At 39.0% G+C, this 15974-nt stretch overlaps 1 protein-coding gene across 1 annotated transcript in view; it reads left to right on the forward strand.

Moving 5' to 3' along the window:
- Positions 1 to 7481: 7481 nt before the first annotated feature.
- slc12a3 (solute carrier family 12 member 3) overlaps positions 7482 to 15974 on the forward strand; it is a 38188-nt gene continuing 29695 nt past the window's right edge. Inside the window, exons 1-8 of the mRNA XM_031297871.2 lie at positions 7482 to 7876; positions 9276 to 9413; positions 12701 to 12776; positions 12912 to 13007; positions 13169 to 13308; positions 13420 to 13530; positions 14768 to 14879; positions 15062 to 15192. Of these exons, the coding sequence (XP_031153731.1) occupies positions 7592 to 7876; positions 9276 to 9413; positions 12701 to 12776; positions 12912 to 13007; positions 13169 to 13308; positions 13420 to 13530; positions 14768 to 14879; positions 15062 to 15192 (1089 nt within the window). The 5' untranslated portion in view covers positions 7482 to 7591. The remainder of the gene's footprint in view (positions 7877 to 9275; positions 9414 to 12700; positions 12777 to 12911; positions 13008 to 13168; positions 13309 to 13419; positions 13531 to 14767; positions 14880 to 15061; positions 15193 to 15974) is intronic.

Genomic DNA, 15974 nt, shown 5'->3' on the forward strand with positions numbered 1-15974 from the left:
GTATATATATGTATGTATGTATGTATGCTCATGTATATCCTAACCTACAACATCTACATACTTGTTTAATTTATTACAGCAAATTAATGCAGAAAGTTAAGTTGGTCAAAATATAGCATATATAATAAATATAACACCGCAAACTGGGACACATTTAGAATGTTTACATTTAAAATTGAAATAACAAATGTTTGACTTTTCCAATTAATGTTGTAGGCCCCCTGATCTGAACCAGAATTGGAACTTGCAATTGAGACAATTTGGACCACCAAGCTCACCAGAGAGGCCTGCGAGGGGCATCTAACACTTGGACAAAGTGATACCGCAGGTCATTGCGTGATGTATGGGCCTCCTGCTGACCCTACAAATGCTGTTGATTTTTTTTTTTGCTGTACTGTAATACTTACACTTAATGAAACCCTTGACTATTTCATTGTTGAGTTCTTGTGATGGTTAATGCATTGAGATTATTTTTTATGACACACATTTACTTGTAGTTGAGTAACACAGATGGAGGTGGCATAAAATTGGTTAAAACTGGCTTTAATTTGCTAGAGAGCTGTGGCCATGTTTATGACCCTGTTAACCATTTATTATTGACCTTCTGTGTCAATGGTAAATAGTTATAGGTAATAGTCTATATTACCCTATGACTGATTGCAAAGACTATTTTTTTAAATGAAGGCTGACGTTAAACACAACGGGGCTCCATTCACTTTCAGCTAACTTCATGGAGAACAATAAGGACAGAACAGCATCAAGGTCTGTTTTAACTGAACATTCTCAGTCTAGCAGCTAAAATCACCGGATCTGCAGCATGTTACCGTGTCCTTCACACAGCCTGTTTGTAACCGCTAGGCTACCGACAACGTGATCTTCACGTGTTCAACTAACTTTACCAGATAGCAGTAAGCAACTATCCTGTTATTATTACGAACGTGAACTAACCACAGACAGTTGCCTCGTTCATGGCAGTGGGCTGCTGAGAGTGAATACGAGAAACGCTGGAATGGATATTTGCCGTTATTTTAAATGAACGGGAAACACTGATGTATGAAACTGCCAATAAGATTGATCAACTTATTAATCGTTGCGACCCACTTTAACCTCTGCTTGTCCCTGTCCAAACTGACTGACCACCAGTTCTCCAGGAACTCCTACAGTTCATCAGATGCACCTGCAAGAAAGACTGCAACACCTTGAGGTTACATACATGCAAAAGTGCCTTGGGCATTGGGCCTTGTTGTCCCCGGTTTCCGGGGACAGTCCCCGGTTTCGGTGACCTGTCCCCGGCTGGAGCTGTCCCTGGAAATGTCCCCGGTTTTCACTTATATATATGTCAATGGGTTTTCACTGTGACTGACAGACCCGAAATTGGAATGAAAGAAAGAAAACATTGACCAAACGTATAGTCGTGCACCCTACACACGCAGGCTCAAGACAGCCAGAGTAAGCGCTGCTCAGAGCTCATGTAAACTATTTATGTCAGCACAGACATTTTTGTAAATTGCTTAGTCAGTGTATCCCATCATAATGGTTATTATATTGCCATATTCCAGACAATCCCACTTACTTATATACATCCCACTTACAAATATGAATATATATTTCTACTGGTAAGCTTCCTAGTGACATTAATGCAAAAATATGAAAAAAAAACTATTCCACCATGTGCATGGTTAAAATTCTGAAGTGCAAAATAGTTCAGGTTACAGCACAAATATTTCCATCCATAGATAAGAATAATCAAGTCTAACCTCTGAATTTCTTTTCAAAGTGCACCAGATTGATGCAAAACGTTAAAATAGACAACATTTTCTTACAGGGGAGCATGCCCATGGACCCCCCCTAGGGAGGCTTGTGCCCCAGTGCAGCTATAGGTCTAGTGAGGGGCAGTGTCCCCGTTTTAAGTTTTACAAAGATAAAAACATTACCTGCTTTGGAGGTATTTACACTTCTGAGCTGAAAATATCCCCGGATTTTGTCTCAGAAATCTTTTCACCTTAATTTAAAGGTCCAATATGTAATATATATATATATGTATATTATATATATATATATATATATATGCATAACATGCATATATATATATATATATGCATAACATGCTAAGTTGAAATACTATCTTTTCTGACAACAATGCAATTTCTGTTATCAACTGTCCAGTTTGACAGCCAGGCCGGGTTGCAAGATATATTTGTAAAAACGTAAACCCAGCGCACTACAGCTGTAACGTTAGTACAGCCATGAAAGCAGCAAACAAACGAACAGGATCAACGGAGATAAATTCTACCAGACCTAAAAAAACAGAAACCAGACCAGAAACATTACAAACCCTGGGTAAATATTGGAGATGTATTTACAAGATGGAGACAGCTTAGCGCCAAAAAGGACGCAAGTTGGCTAATTTCCTCCTGAACAGGTAAACATTAGCTTCAGGCTAATTTATCACGGTTACAAGGGACGGGCATTTTATGTCATTTCAACATTTGTGTACTCACATTGAATTATTTAGCTAGAGTACCCAAGTTGGTTACTCGCAAAAACAAATTGAGACGCAGCCAGTAAAGTGATCCCGACTGGTCCTAGCTAACCCCGCCTTCTAACCCTGCTAACGTTACCAGAGGACCAGGCAAGCAGACCACAGCTGTTTACAACATGTAGCCTGTTCAGCAGCCGTAGCCGACAACGGTGAGTTATTTTAAGCCAAGAGAAGGGGGCTGTAAATCGGGAAGAGGACCGTGAGTTTGCAGTGTGTTTAGCGAGTGTTGCCGTAATTCTAAGCCAATAAAGTGTGTTCATTTGGGTGGAGAGGACGGCAAGGTAGTGTTATTGTTGGAATAAATATGCCTAAAGAAGTAGTTATGTATATCTCGTTGTACGTTATATCTTACAGACATAATGTGCAAAATAGTTATTCCAATAGTTCAAACCTGTGTGTTTTTAGAAGGAACAAGCTCCTTTTCCTTCCAGGGAAGGGCTCTCCTACCCAAGACCTGACTATAACAATTGACAACTCTGTGGTAGCCCCCACCCAGACTGTTAGAAACCTGGGTGTGACACTTGACGACCAGCAACATTGCTGCAACTACCCGATCGTGTAGATACATGCTGCATAACATCAGAAGGATATGTCCCCTTCTAACGCAAAAGGTGGCTCAGGTTCTGGTTCAAGCTCTAGTCATCTCACGTCTAGACTACTGCAACTCCCTCCTGATTGGCCTGCCTGCATGTGCCATCCGGCCCCTGCAGCTCATTCAGAACGCAGCAGCTCGACTTGTCTTCAACCTCCCCAGTTTCTCTCACACTACACCATGCTGCCCGCATCCGCTTCAAGACACTAGTACTTGCATACAGGGCCACGAACGGATCAGCCCCAGCATACATCCAGGACATGGTCAAACCCTATACCCCAAACCGCCCACTCCGCTCTGCATCAGCCAACCTGCTTGCTGCCCCCTCATAGCGAGGGAGAACTAATCACTCAACGAAATCCCGACTGTTTGCTGTCCTGGCTCCTAAATGGTGGAATAACCTCCCTATTGACATCAGGATGGCCGAAAGCATATGCGTCCTCTGCCGAAGGCAAAAAACACATCTCTTCCGAATACACCTCGGATAAACATAAAAAAAAAAAAAAAAAAAAATTAGTATATATATATATATATATATATATATATATATATATATATATATATATTGAAGCTTGAAGCTGCACTTTCATATGGCTCTTTGTAGTTTCACTTATTTAAAGCTAATGTACTTGCACTTACTACTTGTTGTCTGGAGTTTGAACCTTCAGGGTTGAAAGCACTTAATTGTAAGTCGCTTTGGATAAAAGCTAAATGACATGTAATGTAACATTCAAACGTAATTATTTTTTTTTTTTGCATTTCTGCCTTTACTAGAGAGGAAAGCTGAGATATGAAAGGGGAGAGAGAGGGGAAGACATGCAGGAAAACCTTTACAGGTCAGACTCAAACCCTGGACCTTCTGCGTCTAGGAATAAACCTCTGCATATGTGCTCCCACTCTACCAACTGAGCTAACCGGCCACAATTCAAACATCATTTTTGACCAGTTTTGACAGCTCTATGTGTATTGGATTGATCAGATGAGCTAAAAATGAGTGCCTGTCACATTCCTTTGTTTGTTTTCCTAATTCTTGTTTCCAAGCTGAACAGCCAATCAGATGAATTCGCTGTTAAACATTCTCTTCATCCTCTGTCAGGGTAGTAGTGGCTCTAAAGCTGCTAAAGTAGTGCCTAAGCTAAATTCTATTATGCATCTAATGCATGTTCCTTACTTAAACTGTACTTAAACTACTTAAACTGATTGGCAAAATGGCTGTGATTGTTTGGATGACCCTTCAATCAATCTAACTTGGTTTTCATGTATGGTAAATTCATTCACTGGACTACTGTTTCTACAGATTTTTAGCAGCTGTTGTTGAAAAAATGACAATGTTTGTGGCCTTGGTTTGTTTCTGGTCAAAGCAACAAGTTTATATCCTGCTTGAAATTCAGTTATTCAATGTCAAGCTCAAGGGTTCACACAGCTTCAGAGGTAACTTGTGTAATCATTTAACAATGTCTGAGAACTTAAGAACTTTAAAGTAACAAGCCCCCACCTTTCAGTGGAAAGTGTGTCTTTCATTTTTGTCAAGGACACTCAAACTATTCTGTTAAACTGCTGCCGATAGTGGTGGTTGTTGTGAACATCAAACAAACTATTTAAAGAGGCACTCCTTTGATTTTACAAGTTGTTCAAGTTCAGTTTGCTCGTCAAAAGGAGTACTACTCAGCCTGTGAAAACAATATGTCTCCTGTGGCTCTGAAGGAGCTTTGTCAAGTTTGAAAAATGACTATAATGACATCACAGTGATAAATCTTCATTGCGATCTATGTTAACTTTCAAGTGACAAAGCCTCAAGCTCCTGTAGTAAGTAAACGAGTAAAGAAAAAAATGAGTAAAAGAGGAGGTCAGGTAAACATCGGCCTTAAACACCGGAGACTGCTGTTCTCAGTGGTGGAATGTAACTAAGTACATTTACTCAAGTACTGTACTTAAGTACACATTTGAGGTTTGATGTTTCAATATAAATTACCCAATAATATGCAGGCCTACAAGTACAGCTGAAATAATTTGCTGATTAAACACTTGATTGACAGAACTGTTTTGATCATTTCCAGTTTCTAAAATGTGAGGATTTTTCTGCATTGAGTACTTTTACTTTAAATACTTAAAGTACATTTTTCTGATGATACTTTCATACTTTTACTCAAGTAACATTTTCAATGCAGGACTTTTACTTGTAACAGAGTATTTTTACAGTGTGGTAGTACTTTTACTTAAGTAAAGGATCTGAATACTTCTTCCACCACTGGCTGTTCTTTTCCCGTTTCCAACTTAGAGTCAACATTGTTTCTTTAAAGCATACTACGTGGTTATTATTGTAACTTACCGAGGGGCATCAGATCAGGAAACGTTTCTGTGTTTTGTTCTGGAGGACATGTACCAACAGGGTATAGGGTACAGGGTTCAATTTGGAGAACTTGTTGGCTTTTGAAACTTGAGCCATACTAGACACTGAAAGTCAGGATATCTCAGTCACTGCTACTTTGACAATTTGCTATGAATATTCTCATAACTACTTATAGAAAATTATGCTTTTAACATTTCTTGTATAACAACATAAATTGTTATTTTTCTATTGTTTAGTACTGTTATATCACAAAAATATGTATATTTGTTAGCAAACGAGAAACAAGCAATTCTTTTGGCATTATAGTAGCAATACACTTACGTGGGGAAGCTCCTAAAGTAGAATGAAATATATGATTTTAATGACAATGAAATTAAATTTATATTCAGTTCGAAGGGTACAATACAGAAAATACGAATCTGCCATTCTATCGTATTGTTTTACATTTTTATATCATAAAAACGTATGCATATTTATATAAGAAAACACAGCGAAGTTCTTTTGTCATTATTGCAGCAATACACTGTCATAGGAAAGTGACATTATAAATAAAATATATAAAATGATTATAGTAACAATAAAATTAAATTTATATTCAGTTCGTAGGGTAGAATATCATTTAAACCTCTTTCCTTAACAAGCATGCATTGTTGCCCTTGTGTTGTCTCAGTCAAGGTTATTTTACAGGTTGGTCTGTGTGTGTAATGTGATTTTATGACCAGAAACAAACTAGATCCAAACTCAACAGAAATATACACACAAAAGACACAAGCCTAACATAATATAAAGTGGAGATAAGGGGAAATAAGAAATCAATACTTAGGCTATAATACCTAATTTCTGTTAATTCTGCACTATTTAAGCTACTGGGAAAGGAAAATGTTTAACCTACAGAGACATTTTGTAAATACTTCTTTATAAGGTGTAACACTGGGTCAGCTCAGTCCAGAATGATTTTTTGGTTGATCCTGTAATGTGGAATTTACCACGCCATGCTTAATAGATCCTGTAATGAGTTGTGTTTGACAGTTCACTGAACAAGCCTTTTTATGTAGCCCTGGGCTCTTCTTGCTTGGTTAAGGTTAAATATAAACCCTCACACCACAGCCTACTTCATACACCTCAAACTTCAGAATGGCTCCATCACCTTGACAGCTGTTGCAGAAAATATTTTATGCAAAAACTGCCAGTCGTAGCTGTCTTTGCGGTTACAATACAGAAAATATGAATCTGCCTTTTTATTCTATTGTTTTAGATTTTTATATCACAAAAAGAAGTGCATATTTGTTATAAGAAGACACAGATAAGTTCTTTTGGTATTATTGCAGCAATACACTGTCATAGGAAAGTGACATTATAAATATAATATATGATGATTATAATGACAATAAAATGAAATTTATATTCAGTTCATAGGGTAGAATATCATTTAAACCTCTTTCCTTAACAAGCATACATTGTTGCCCTTGTGTTGTCTCAGTCAAGGTTATTTAACAAGTTGGTCTCTGTGTGTAATGATCTCCTCTGGAGATTAATGATTAATAATTGTGATTATATGACTAAAAACAAAATGCAACTTCATGCAAATGGATTCCAAACTCAACAAAAATATACACAACAAAGACACAAGCCTAACATAATATAACGTGGAGATAAGGGGAATTAAGAAATCAATACTTAGGCTATGATACCTCAATTCTTTTTATTCTGCACTATTTGATCTTCTGGGAAAAGACTATGTTTAATCTGTAGAGAGATGTTTTATAAATACTTATTTATTAAGTGTAACAGTGTATTCCCTGGGCCAGCTCAGTCCATAGTGATTTTTTTGGTTGATTTCGTAATGTTGAATTGTCCATGCCATGCTTAATAGTTCCTGTAATGAGTCTTGTTTAACTGTTCACTGAACCAGCCTTTTTTATGTCGCCCTGGGCTCTTTCTGTTTGGTTGAGGTCAAATATAAAGCCAACCCTCACAATACAGCCTCCTTCATACACCTCAAACTACAGAAGGGCTCCATCACCTTGACAGCTGTTGAAGAAGACTGTCTTAGCTGTCTTTGTGGTTACAATCCACTTAAATACAGAAAATACGACTGCCATTCTGAATGGAGTTACCAATAGCCAGCGACGGTGTGCATCTGGCTGCATACAAAACCAGACTTCCTCTGTCAGTAGCCAATGCGAATGCAACAGCTAGAGGGTTTGATGAGTCTGGTTACTATCAGTGTTATGGTGATGGGAGCAGTGTAGCATCCCTCGGATCTGATGCTCTAACTGGCTATGAGACTCTGGATGCCCCGCCACACTATGACTTCTACGCTAACACAGAGGTGTGGGGCCGACGGAGGCGCTTCAGACCATCTCTGTACCAGCTGCACGCAAACCCTGAGGTAAGGAAGCTCTGCTTTTCTTCTCAAATTACCAAAATTAAGAGAAAGAATAACAAAAAAGTGGTTTATAATTTTAGCCTCTAATTTTCACTGAATAGGCTTTAAATGGTCTGAAATTAATCCTGATCGCATGATACATTGGTATTAGGTAATTTATCTCTCCTTGAGAAAGTTTTAGTTCTGTCTAAGATGAATCAGTAGCACGCATAAATTCAATTGTGCGTGTGTGTGTGTGTGTGTGTGTGTGTGTGTGTGTGTGTGTGTCTGTCTGTCTGTGGATTTTGTAGTGTCTAAGTGACTCTTCTTGGAAAAAAAGATCATTAAAGGAGTTTTCTCTGCTGTAAAACAGAAAAAAAAAAAAAAAAGAAGACAAACAAAAAAAGACAACACAAGGGTTAGGAGACAATAAAAAGAGACAATAAAATGAGATGACATCACAGTGGGTTTTGAGAAGTGATTTAAAAGAGTTCACTGATTCTGCGAGCCTTATCTCCCCGGGCAAGTCATAAAAGAGACAATAAAAAGAGAAAATAAAAAGAGACAACATCACATGAAAGCAAGTCTATAAAAATGGGTTTTGAGAAGTGATTTAACAGAGCTCACTGATTTCTGTGAGCCTTATCTCCTCAGGCAGGTCATTCCAAAGTCGAGGGGCCCTGATGGCAAAAGCACGGTCACCTTTAGATTTAAGCCTTGACTTTGGGATGGCAGGAAGGGCCCCACCTGATGATCTAAGGCTGCGAACTGGCTCATTATGGGTCCACATCTCTGCTATTTAGCTAGGAGCCAGAACCACACAAGCTTTTTAAGTGATCAGTAAAATCTTAAAAATCAATTATAAGAGGGAACAGGGAGCTAATGAAGCGAAGCCAGGATTGGCTGCTGCATTCTGAACTAGTTTTATGAACTCTGATTATTGTCTGACAATAGCAACAGGCAATTTTTTTCAAACATTATGAAATAGGCCTACTTCGAATTTCAACTTAATTCTGTCCCTGGAGGACAATTGGTTTTACAGCAAGGCATACAATACATAAAAATAACAGACATACAGCACAGAAGGAGATGGGGGGAGGTGACCCAATAGTTGCAATTTGACCAACTTTCGCATTTTCATGAAATATTAAAATGTAATAACTCTGTATATGTTAAATTGATTTGAATCCCTCTATATTTTTGTTACAAAGTCTACTCTTTCTACTGTTGATTATGTCAGTATCTCAGCAAAATCTGAAGGCAGAATTAAACTCATTTCAAAAGGACTTCCTTTCTTCCTTTTCCTCCCCGTTGAAAGTTTTGAATCTGAATTGGGTTCTAAAGATAAAGTGTGTAAAGGATACATTTGTGACTGGTGATTTTGGCCTATATAAATAACATTTACTTGACTTTACATGACTAGGTTGACTCCAAACCTCCCTTGTATGAGGAGACAACAGGTGGAAAGATGGAAGGAAAAGACAGCTCAGAGGAAGACGAGAAGGAGAAGGAGGAGGAGCCATATGAACCTACTCGCTTTGGCTGGGTACAGGGAGTCATGGTAGGTAGGGTTGGAACAGTGTGGGTTTTGTTGGATATCTGTGAGTTGTAGGTGTACAAAACTAATCTTTAAATTTTAAGTAAAAATAAATAAAAAGTATCTAATATAATATAAAATAAATTATAGACATATTTATTTAACATATAATCATTTTATACATATCTGTAGTGAAATTTTGCGCTGCTTCCTCATAAAAGAAATTTACTGTATCTGAACTCTACCAGACATTAGCAGCATACTGTATATAAAGAACATATCACACTTCACTCTGACATATTACACAAGCCTATACACTGACATACTATAAATAACTATTTTTAAGAAACACAATAAAATTGTGTAAACCAAATAGACTATGTTGTGTTCATTTTTAGAATTTTTATCGAGGCTGACATGAAAGAACCTTTTCAAGAGCCAGGAATTCCAAATATTCAGTATTTCTCTCAGATTTACAGCTACGATGGAAGCGATGGCGCATGGCACCGCACCGGATGTCAGGCTTTGCCCCTCCCCGTCTGCTATCTGAGTGTTACAGTTCTCAAAATCCCTTCGCTACGGGAAACAACAACAACCTCCGAGCTAGCAAACTACACTCTGAAAATGGCAAATTTTGATGAACAGTAGCAACCTTTGCAGACCATTGGGTCTGGTAACTAATGCTATTAGCTAAAGTTATTGTGTTGACCTGTCATCAGTAAGATACAAACAAAAGCATGGCAGCTTAAAGATAACTCGTCCATCTTTCCGTTATGTAGTCAGACACTTATATTAACAATCTGAGCCTGTCAGCGGCAAAAACAAGCAAACAAACAACTGAGAAGTTAGTCTCCCTCCTTATGGCTGCTGCCAAAGGCTCTATAGCTAAACAAAACAACAAAGGAGACAGAGGTGAGCCCTGTCTTGTTCCCCTTCCAAGAGCAAAATATTCAGAAATTAACCAGTTAGTTTGCACCGCAGACTCTGGGTGCTTATACAGCATCTTAATCCACTTTATAAAAATGCTGCCAAACCCATACATTTCCAAAAAACTTTAACATATAGCCCAATTCAACCATATGAAACGCCTTTTCGGCATTGAGGGAAAGAGCCGCTACTGGAGACTGTCTATCAGCTACAGACCATGCAATATTAATGAAACACCTTATATTATCTGCTGAGCTACACCCGTAAATAAACCCCACCTGATCAGGATGAATTAGAGAAGTAATAACCTTATTTAATCTATTTGCAATATTTTTGAAATAATCTTAATGTCTAACTGCATTAGGGAAATTGGACAGTACTTCTTACAGTCTCCTGGGACTTTAGGAAGCAAAGTTATTGGTGGCAGTGTGCCCTTCTCCAGTGCCTCTCTATATACCTCTAACAGAAGTGGAGCCAGTTGAGCTGGAAATTTTAAATTCTGACGTGAAGCCATCAGGCCCTGGGGCCTTACCCACAGACAGGGTCCCCATTACCTCTTTAATTTCCTCTATAGTCAAATCTGCATCAAGGAGTTCTCTTTGCTCTTCTGTCAGTTTGGGAAGACCTAGTGGCTCTACGAAGGAACACATTTATTCATCAGTAGAGGTAGATAATGACCTATAGAGATCAGTGTAAAATTCTGTGACATTCTTTGTTTAATCCCTGTTTCAGTGTGTTTAATTTTACTTTCTAGTTCTAACAGTGCTTTAGCACTATTCCTCTTACTAAATGAAGCATGTTGTATAATGCGCCCCCTGATCACAGCCTTTAACGCCTCCCATGCCACCCCTGAAGACAACACTGAGGACCAATTGATCGCCAAGTGATCTTTTAGCTCAGACCTATTCTAGTATTCTATATTTTCTGGCTCCTGTAAAAGGGAGGAGTTAAGGCCCCACCTATAAGAGCACCTTCTCTCACTTTGAGGCAGCAGGTCTAGGTACACCCATGCATGGTCAGAGATTACGATATTTCCTAGCACACATCCTATAGCAGAGGGAGCCAGTGATTTGGACATTAAAAAAAAAGTCTATCCTAGAATATGTCTTGTGCACTGATGTAAAAAATGTATAGTCTCTCCCAGCTGAGTTCAACATTCTCCAAATATCAACCAAGCCTAAACTCTTACTCATCTTCTGTAATGTGAGAGAGGCTCTGGGGGCCCTGCGTGCTGCAACCCCACTGTAGTCCAGAACTGGATCCATTATCAAATAAAAATTGCACCGTAGAACGATATTGTCGTTCCCTACAGCTTATAATTTCTTTATCAAATCTGCCTACATTAGGTGCATATATTCTTGCCCTTGTATTTCAGCCAGAACGATAATAACTCTTCAAGAATTATCCTTAATTTGTTTAATTAATTTAAATTGCAGGTGCTTGCTAATCAGTGTAATGAACCCTCTACTCCTGCTAGACCCCACACTATGAAACACATGTCCTAACCATCATCCACAGCATTTTTCAGATTCCACAATCAACATATGCGTTTCTTGCAAAAATATCACATCATGTTTTGTTTTACACTGTGTTGATTTTCCCAGAGCATGTCGACCTCTCTTGCTGGCAGCTCAGCAGCTGACAAAAAAGCACTGCAGAGGGTCATCAACACCGCACAGAAAATCATCGGCTGCCCTCTCCCCTTACTTCAGGACATTGCACACACCTGCTATCTTTCCAGAGCAAAAACATTGTTAAAGACAGTTTTCACTCTGGCCACCATCTCTCTGATCTCCTGCCCTCAGGAAGGTCATCAGAACACGAACCGCTAGATTAATGAACAGTTTCTTTCCAAAAGCCATCCAGACTCTAAATCTACACACATAACGTCTCTGCACCCATATTCACATTTCTTATTAGTGTTTTTACAATCCATTTTATTGATCTGTGCAATATTATATTATTATTTCTATTAATAACAACTGCAATGCAATATTTTTATAATAGCAACTACCTGCCCTTGTTTCATGATTAATGTTGAATGACTGTTGTTGTTTGTCTTATGATATATGTGGATGTGTGGAATATAGTTTTATTTTAAGCACCACTGGGAGGGGCACTTGTAATTTTGTTGTATTCATTGTAATATAATGACAATAAAGGCTTCTTCTCTTATATTATATACTGTCATGCTACTAGCTAGTTGGCATATATTTCTATAGTAGTTATAGTGTGTTAGAACTCTGGCTGTAGAACCATGTAGTTTGTTTAGATCTAGAAAGACTATTTTGAAAAAAACTGGCATATGGTACCTAATAGTGATGTTGGTGTTCAGATCGTATGCATTTGGTAAATTCTGTCAGTAACTGTCTGTCTTGTTGTAGATCCGTTGCATGTTAAATATCTGGGGGGTGATATTGTTCTTGAGGTTGCCTTGGATTACTGCTCAAGCTGGTATAGGTACGTCCATCAAAACCTGTCATGCTTGGTCAATTGTAGATGTAATGCACCAAATTTTAAATATTTCTCAGATTCTTGAGTCAATGAAAGCTTCAGTCTGGCTCACTGTCATACTTTTTCGTGTCTTTATGTCAGGTCTGACCTGGGTGATTATTCTGCTATCCTCTTGTATAACTGGGATCACTGGTCTCTCGACCTCAGCAATCGCTACCAACGGCAAGGTCAAAGGAGGTCTGTTCACTCAGTGATACATGCAACAATCTACTAATAAATTAAATATTACTGTAATCAAAATTACTCATATTAGAAAAAAACATGGACTGTATCTGACATTTCATTGCCAGTGATTCCTAAGCTGATGTCCACATATTGCCCCTCCCCCCTGTATTTAGGTGGGACCTACTTCCTGATCAGTCGCAGCCTCGGTCCAGAGCTGGGTGGGTCCATCGGTCTGATTTTTGCTTTTGCTAATGCTGTAGCTGTGGCCATGCACACTGTGGGCTTTGCTGAGACTGTTAGAGACCTCATGTTTGTAAGTAGGATGCTGTGTGCTGTTGTTGTATGTGGAGCAACTTTTACAATGATACTGTACAGTAAACACAGTTTTTAATTCTGATTAAACACATCTGCACTTTCTTCTCAGGAAAATGGAGCTGTCATGGTGGACGCAACCAATGACATCCGCATTATTGGCATCATTACTGTCACATGTTTACTAGGTATCTCAATGGCTGGCATGGCATGGGAGTCAAAGGTTAGCTCAAGCAAATATATGAGACCAAGGTTACCTTCCATTGTGGTTGGGATTTTAACATGTACTCAAAAAGTGATATATTTTACTGCTGCAGAAGTTACAGAATAAATACTTTTTGAGAAATGCTTCTTCTATTCTATTCCATTACTCACTAAGAGTTCAACATGTTCTCACACTCATCTCGTAAAATATGGACGCTTGGTCAGGTGCCTTTGTCGTTCTTATTGACGCTAAAAGTCTCCTTTAGTGCTTTAAGTAAACGCGCTTGGTCGGGACTATTGCCGTCCCTCTAGCGCTTTAAGTAAACGCGCTTGGTCGGGACTATTGCCGTCCCTTTTGACACAGTTATGTTAAGGAAAAGGTTGTGGGTGGGCTTACGGTTCTGTGACACACGGGAACTACGGGACGGTTGGGTTTAGGAAAAGGTCGTGGGTGGGCGTACGGTTCTGTTACACACGGGAAGAACGGGACGGTTGGGTTTAGGAAAGGGTCGTGGGTGGGCGTATAGTTCTGTGACAAGTGGGAGGAAAGAAAAAAACGACTAATGCAAGCGTGACAAGCGGGACGCGAACCCCGCTCTCCTGGGTGAAAGTCCTGTGTTTGACCCTTCCAATGCAGAAAATCGCCCTTACGTACTACTCGCTAAATCCTAGCTAACTGCTGCTCTCCCCGGTGCGTTACACAAACACGCTAAAAGACGCCTTTTTCGTCGCATCAGACGCTGACCACTGACAGCCACTGTCCAAACGTCCTTGTTTTATGTGTTCGGAATGAGAACGGGTTGTAGAGTTAGATGACAACACTGATACCACTGCTCAATGCTCCGAAAAATTAATTTTAGTAGTGCCCTCCTCAGGTGCCACCTGTGGGCCTTATTTTGCACTATTGAAGTATTTTTGGAAACATTGAGCTGTTGTGTGGACTTTACCTTCTTTCTACATTTACTTTTTGTCCTGCACCAGCAACTACATGGATGTGCACTACATCATCTTTTTCTGAAGATTGATACCACTCTCATTTCTATACCTATAATGTAGAGCTATAGTCAGCAGTCAATTAGCATAAGTTAGCATTAAGAATGAGGGCAACAGACACTTCATCATGTTTGTTTTAAGCATGCTATGTAGCTATGTAGCTATATCTGTGGTGATAAACCCAAGTTCATTTAGTGTAGTGAGATACATTATCTCGTTTTTGCATGTAAATGTCTGTGTTTACTTTATTCTGTCCTCCACAGGCCCAAATCCTGTTCTTCCTCGTCATAATGGTGTCATTTGCCAGTTACATTGTTGGAACAATCATACCTGCTTCAACACAGAAACAAGCCAAGGGTTTCTTTAGCTACAAAGGTGACTACTGTTAAGTCCTTGCTCAGAGTATCGTATTTTAAATGCAAATGCACAGTTTCCTCTTTCAATAAAGAGTGATTTATTATGTGTGTGGTGTTTTTTTACACAAATCAAGGATAACCAATCTTCGAGTTTCTCCCTGTCAGAGCTCGTCAGTAAACTGACTATTTCACCTTCAACAGCGGATATCTTTGCCGCCAATTTTGTGCCCAAATGGCATGGACCAGACGGCAGCTTCTTTGGCATGTTCTCCATTTTCTTCCCCTCTGCCACTGGCATCCTGGCAGGAGCTAACATCTCTGGAGATCTGAAGGTATGTTAGTTTTTATTAAAATTAAACTTTATTAAGGACATGGGGGATCCATAGCACAATAAGATACAGAAAAACAAAGAAGAGAAGAAAAGAGGAATATATATATATATATATTCCTCTTTTCTTCTCTTCTTCTTCTTCTCGTGCTAACAAGCACTCACCCCCCCATTAGCATCCCATTGACTGCCATTCATTTTGACGTCACTTTGACAGCAAAAAACTTTACATCTGAAGCGTTTAAACACTCTATTTGTCCATTGTTTATTTCTAAAGAAACATGACAATGTATAAAAGGCTCCATTACCTTGTATCTCACGTTATGGCTCCATAGCAGATGTTTTTGTAAAAATAGGCTAACGATTGTGTCATAACCACGGGACTTATTGTCGCATAGTAGAGGAATTACCGTATAGTACAGGAGAAGCTCGCAGGCAGTTTGGACTTACATTAGCTGTTTAAGTTTAATTACTAATGTTAACTAGCATTTTAGTTAGCAATAATTAGCCTGTGTCCATGTTATCTCCTTACATAAACCTACGCTCTCCGTCTCTGCAATATTCGGAATGATTGAGATTTCTCTTGGCACAGCTACCAGAAGAGTTCCAACTTTCAGACAGGTTGCTCACGTCACATTTACGTCGTCTCTCTCAGTTGGAGGCTGCGCAGTAACGCTCAGCGCTCACCGGAAAAGTGCTTCTAATGGCCTTCGCTGGTCAGAGCAACAGGATCTGTTGGTCCATTATATATACAGTCTATGGATTAAACACGGTTACAATGCTGAC

This window comes from Sander lucioperca, chromosome 7, assembly GCF_008315115.2.
Source record: "Sander lucioperca isolate FBNREF2018 chromosome 7, SLUC_FBN_1.2, whole genome shotgun sequence".
NCBI classification, from domain to species: domain Eukaryota; kingdom Metazoa; phylum Chordata; class Actinopteri; order Perciformes; family Percidae; genus Sander; species Sander lucioperca.